The 6171-nt window shown below is 46.1% G+C and overlaps 1 protein-coding gene across 1 annotated transcript in view; it reads left to right on the top strand.

The window, feature by feature from the left end:
- The first annotated feature begins 4660 nt into the window (after positions 1–4660).
- The window catches only part of LOC103730284 (diacylglycerol kinase kappa), a 115918-nt gene continuing 114407 nt past the window's right edge, over positions 4661–6171 (top strand). The window contains 1 exon segment of the mRNA XM_029561276.1: positions 4661–5305. Coding sequence (XP_029417136.1) covers positions 4661–5305 — 645 coding nt within the window.

Genomic DNA, 6171 nt, shown 5'->3' with positions numbered 1-6171 from the left:
CCTGCCAATAGCCATAGCACAAGCCTTGGCAATGCAGACCCAAAACTACAGGTTCTAGCAAAAATGAAGAATCATGATTTTATAAATGACCCCAAACTAACTGAATATGAACTGAAGGACCAGAAGTAGGTGTGTAGATGCCTCTAGAATCAAATACACTGTCAAGAATAATTTTTATCAGTGGTGGGTCTACCATGTCACCCCTATACAGAGCTACCAAAAATATTCACTTTTCAGTATGGAGTTCAAGGACTTTCCAGTTCCCTCTATCTCTAATACTTTGTCCCAAGCTCTCTCCTCAATCCTTGGTATGGTTCTTGTTCCTCAGTCAGCCCAGCTCACACTCACTATCATGTTTCTATTCTTTCATTTTCCTTTGCCTATAATGATTTTCTACTTCCTCCTACTTCAAAATATGCACCCCTTTCCAATGAACCATCACCACATCACTGGTATTTTGTGCTAAAATACAATTCACAGCTACCTGGCAAAGTTCACCACCTCCATTTTCATATGAGAAAATTTGAGGCCCCCAAACATTAAAAATTAGTAATATAAGGTCAAAATAGTAATTTAGTGGTAGAACCCTAATCTGAAACCTGATTTCTAAGTCCCTTTGTATTTTCTTTTCTACTCTGTCACACTTTGTCCCCACCATCCTAACTCCCTAGAAAAGTACTAAGCATGATGTAATTATGAACAGGCATCTGTGATTTTTTTTTTACCTATATTGGCTTATCTCAACCACTAAGTTCTAAACACATTTATTTATTTGTGTGTGTGTGTGTGTGTGTGTGTGTGTGTGTGTATTAGTACACATGTTTCATGACCCACATGTACAGGTCAGAGAACAACTTGCAGGAATCAGTTCTCTCCTTCTACCATGTGGGTCCCGGGGATTGAACACAAGTTATGAGACTTGGCAGCAGATGACTTTACCCATTGAGCCATCTCACTGACCCTCAAGTTCTTCTAATTCTTGTGGGAATAATTCTTCTCATGTTTGTGCCTCCTTCCATCCTTTGCCATAGCTATAGGGCTATATACAGTTTAGATCAGCACTAAGTATATCTTAACCATGCAGTTCTTGATTTCAAGGAAACATAAAAATAGAACAACACTGTGGGTGGATGATTATATTACCTGCATATTTTAAAGATACCCCTAAACAGGGAACTCCTGTAGTGAGTTTGGTTAAGCACTAAGGCAGCTTCTTACTCTAATAGAGAGAGGATTTACACTGCCCTTGACTTATAGTCCCCAGATCAGCACTGTACTCTGGTACACTGGTTTTTCTCATTGGGGAGTTGAGTGCTACAAGTTCTAAATATCCGTTCCATCACTAATTATCTTTGTGACCTAAGACACAGTGCTCAATCTCACTGGACTTCAATTTTCTTGACTTAAAATTTTGGGGGGTAGAGATGTGCAATGGAAATCCAGACGTACTCCTCATGAATTTGTTATGAGGTTCAAGTGAGATAACATTAGATATAGTTTAGAAGCCAACAAACACATGAATGCAACTTTTTTAACTCTACAACCCTACATCAGTTAAATTCTAAGAAATCAAACTGAGTGAAGGATAACAAGTTTGCATTTTAATCTCATTGAAATTGTCAGAATCTTCTACCTTCTCCATAAATGTTGTTCTTCACCCCATCTCTGTTTTACTTAGAAAATTATTATATAGATTGCTAATTTGATTTTGAACATTGCCAATATGGCAAGGATGGGGAAGGTAGACAACTGCTAAGACTCAGAAGAGGTACTGATTTATTTCAAAATTACTCTAAAAGGGAGGAATTAATGGATTTGAAACTCTCGGTCCAAGGCAAAGGGCTTCTAACTCTTGCACTGTAATTGTCACTTTCATTCAATAATGAAAATGAAATGAAGAAAAGAAAGAAGATCTTGAATTTTGTGATACTTCTCCAGCTTCCTTTTAGGCTCTCATTAGTTATCTGAAATGCCAAATTCTGCTGAAAATCAGTGCAGAAATGAATTAGCTGGTTAGTAAGCATTTCTTGAACCTCACTATGGCCTCATCACTGGCCTGAGTTTTGAGGAAAATACACAAGCATCTAAGCAACGTCCTTTCTGTTTAAAAAGGTTATGGAAGAGAGGAAGGATACTATATGCAACAAAGGTGCCTCTGCAAATCAGATATTAATCAACCATTTTAATTCCGAACTGCTACCCAGACATATAAAGCATTGCATTCAATACTTGGCAAAATAGAGATCAAAACAGACAAACAAATTTGTCCCTCACTATCTCACTATGACAGTTATCTGTTGATATGCTGATAAATCATTTAAAAGCCTCAAACCTAATCATAATACAATTTGGGCAGTATGTATGCCCAGTAACCCCACCCTGATGGAACAAAAGTCATCTAAACCTCTAAAACCTCTAACTGATCTTACAGCAAGAGATCACATTATAAATTTCAGACCCGTTGTGACTGAGCATATACAAAATTATATACAAGAGTTCAATGAACATGCATTAATAGTTTTAAGTTGTCCCCTGGTGCTGTCCTGCTTGACAACACACTATCTGTTCCAAAATTTTCTGTTATTCTCTAACCCAAGAGGCCATCTTATTCTGTAATTCACAGATTTCAGCCTTTCTGACCCCATGTTGAGGCTTAGTAAAAGCAACCTTTGAAAGTAGGATACCCACCCTTTCTAAGGACAGGGTTTTCACCAAGGTGTAAAAACCTGAACAGTGAGCTCCAAGCCTGGGCTTACCAACTGGTTAGATGTGACACCTGTGGGTTTTAGTTCTGAACTCTCAGGGTTAATATCATTTGTTTGTTTGACTGTGGGGAAGAAGAGAGGACAAAAACCCCAAGGAAGGTGAAGAGGGTGGGCCCATAGGGTGGATTTATTGGAAAGAGTCCTGTCAAGTAAGAGAGTTGATAGGGCTCAGCTCTCCTGGGCTTCTCCTGCCCTAGAGGTTAGAGATGGTGCCTGGACAGGGCTTAGTAGCTGTCAAGCAGTGTGACATATCTTCAGATGGGTAGGCTTAAGTGAAGATTCTGCAGCCAGGGTCTGGGAAATGCTGACTGCATCTGAGATTATGGTCTTTGGAGGGGGCTATATGAGACTATTTTCTTCTGTGGTGTTATTTATTGCCAGGATATGGTGTTGGAAACAAAATAATTCTGCAAGTTCTAGAAAATTATGGGTGAAACAGTCAGCTGACAAAAGAATGGGGATGATATACCCTGGGAGACGATTGATGGAGGAGGGGCTGCAGATGGAGGGTTGCCATCAAGCTGCAGCATTTTCTACGTGGGAGATAAATTCACTTGTCATATTTCAAATTAGGTTTATAGGTATTCCTCCCCCACACAGCTGTGGCTTGATGGGAAATTTCAAATTTTAATTCTATATGGCAGCATATTGGCTTGTAAGTTTCAGGCATGTGTACATGACTAACAACTGAAAGCTTCCAAAGTCTCCTGATGTGGTTGGTGGGAATGGCATCACAATTTCCCATCCCTAACGTCAGAGCACTTCAGGAGGTTAAAAAAAAAAGGTGTGGGTGTCTGAAAGAATGAATTTCTTCCAGCTGAAGATATGCTTGCTCACAAATACACAAACACACACAAACACACACACATACGCACACAAGTTACACAAGTTAGATATAAAGTCCTGTGGAAGTTCAGCTAAAAGCAAAAAACAGTCTCTCCTATGACAAAGCCTAGCCATCAGATAGATGCCAGGTAGCTGCAGAGATCAGCATAACCTCAGCTGTTGAGCATAGCTTATCTACCACCACTGGCTGGGCACTCTTGCCTGACTGTCTGGAGCTCTGGCTTACCTCTGCAGACTGCACAAAGCCAGGGCTACAATTTTCCCTCATCACACTTTTCCCAAAGCATGCAAACCCTGTACCCGATGGCAACTTGCTCAACAGCTCTGATGTGACAAAAGCTCAGAAATAAAAAACTGAGACTCTTTCCTTCCCCCCTTCCTCTCCCTCTCCCTCTCCCTCTCCCTCTCCTTCTCCCTCTCTCCAACCTCCTGTAGGTTAATTTCTTTTCCTGGGTTAGATAAAAAGAATTACTTGCCCATTCTGACTTGGAGATTGGGGGGTGGGGGTGTCAGGAGATTGGTTCCAAGCTAGATCCACCTGCTGCTGAGGTGACAGGGCAGTCGCAGAATGGAAGCTATAAAGAGGCAGCAGCTCCATAGAGTACAGGTTAGGGGGACTGCAAAGATCCTCTTTTATTTTTTCTTCAATTCAAGTCACTAATGGGTTAAACCCGGCGGGGCTCCAAATCCTCCCCACACAAGCTACTCCACTCCCCCTCCCCTTTTTGCCCCCCCCCCGCCAGCGTCGCTAGGAGGTCATCAAGCGCTCTGCCCAGTCCGCTCTCTCAAGTCCGACTGTTTTCCCGCCCATCAGACCCATAGCTGCTTACGAAGAGGTGTGTGCTCACTGAGGGGCGTGTTCCAGCAGCAGAAGACGCTGCTGCGCATCCCGGGGTTAGACCTCAGAGCTGAGCCAGCCATGGAGTGCAGTGAGGGAAAGTTGGACACCCCACCAGGGGATGTAGGCTAGGAGTAGGCGGGGCGCCCTAAGGCTCTTTAGCCCTGGGATCTCTGGGCTCCAGCTGCATAGCCCCAAGCACTGTGCAGCTATGGACCGTGCAGCTTCGGTGGCCCAGGGCACTGCCGCGCCTCAGGATGGAGAGCAGCCCGCAGAGTGTCCAGAGCCTCGGCCGCCGTGGCCACCACCGCCAGCTCCTCCGCCTGCTCCGCCGCCGCCGGCTCCTCCACCACCACCAGCTCCTCCACCGCTTCGCGACCCTTCTACTGAACCGCTACCAGAGCCCTGTCCAGAGCCTGCTCCAGGACCCTGTCCGGAGGCGACTCAGCTACAGAACCCAGCTACAGAACCAGACAGAGAACCAACCCCAGAGCCGGCTCCAGAGCTGGACCTAGGACTAGCCACAGAACCGGCCCTGGAGCCCAATCCAGAACCTCCCCTAGAGCCGGCCCCAGAGCCAGCCCCAGAATCAGCCACAGAGTGGGCCCCAGTCGAAATCCCAGAACCTGCCCCAGGACAGGCCCTAGGACTAGCCTCAGAGCCAGCAGGAGATCCAGCCCTAGAACCTGCCCAGGAGCGGGCCCCAGAGTTGTGCCCTGAGCCAACTCCAGAGTACTGTCCGAAGACAAGTCCAGCACCATGTCTATTGCGGTGTCAAGTGGTTCCAGGAGAGAGAGGTCTAAAGACCTCTCCATTGCCATCGCCCAGAATGCCAATGACGTGGTCAAGGATAAAGGTAAGAAAAAGACACCCCCCACCATGGGCGAAAGAACCAAAGTTAGATCTAAAGCTGCTCTATGGAACTCACGGGATTCAGGGTATCCTTTGCATCCCATTTAACTGCTACTCACTGACCACAAAGATGCAGGAATGTGGGAGCCCAGAGTAATGGGAAGTGGTAGGGAAGTGGGAAGCAGTTGAGAGGCGGGAAGCAACATGTGGGAAGCTAGAGCAGGCTGTTGCGGGTTAGGAATAGAAGTGTCTCCCCATAGGGAGAAGTGACAGTGCAGTGAGCACCTATCTCTTGAAAAAGAGGTGAAAGGTACTCTCATGGAGCGCATAATACCTGCAAGGTCTGGGACTGGCCCTAGGTACTTCAGTTAAAGAGACTGGGGTGGGGGTGGGGGACGAAACTCCTAGTCCTGGTCATTGCCGCAGAGGCCCAAGCTGCAGAACCCGTCTGCTTGGCCCCCTCCATGCCACTGAGGAGGGGGCGCATCCACGGGGGTACAACTCCAGAGAGGTGTCTGGTGCCTTGTGCCTTCGTCAGCAGAAAGAAGGGGATGGGCGACGCCCACACGCACTGCAGGGGTAGGGCAGGGTTAGCTGGGAGGAGGGAGAAAGCGCGAGTGTGTGCTAAAGCCACCATTCTGTCTGCAGGATTTCCCAGCAGGTAGGTGCAAACACAGTGATACAGTGATGTGTGGCGTCACTAGTGGGCAACTGTCACACCGCACCAGAACCAGCTGGAATAGTACCTCAGTCCTTGTTTAGAAACACGAAAATAGGAATTGCGTTTTGAGAGCAGAGCTAAAACCTGAGCCCTCATCTCTACCACTCTACAGCAATTTCTCACGAAACACTGCACTCAGCTGGGGGGCT

The sequence above is a fragment of the Nannospalax galili genome, unplaced genomic scaffold (assembly GCF_000622305.1).
Source record: "Nannospalax galili isolate Female #2095 unplaced genomic scaffold, S.galili_v1.0 scaffold1534, whole genome shotgun sequence".
In the NCBI taxonomy this organism is placed as follows: Eukaryota; Metazoa; Chordata; class Mammalia; order Rodentia; family Spalacidae; genus Nannospalax; species Nannospalax galili.
This window is presented reverse-complemented; position numbering and strand designations above follow the sequence as displayed.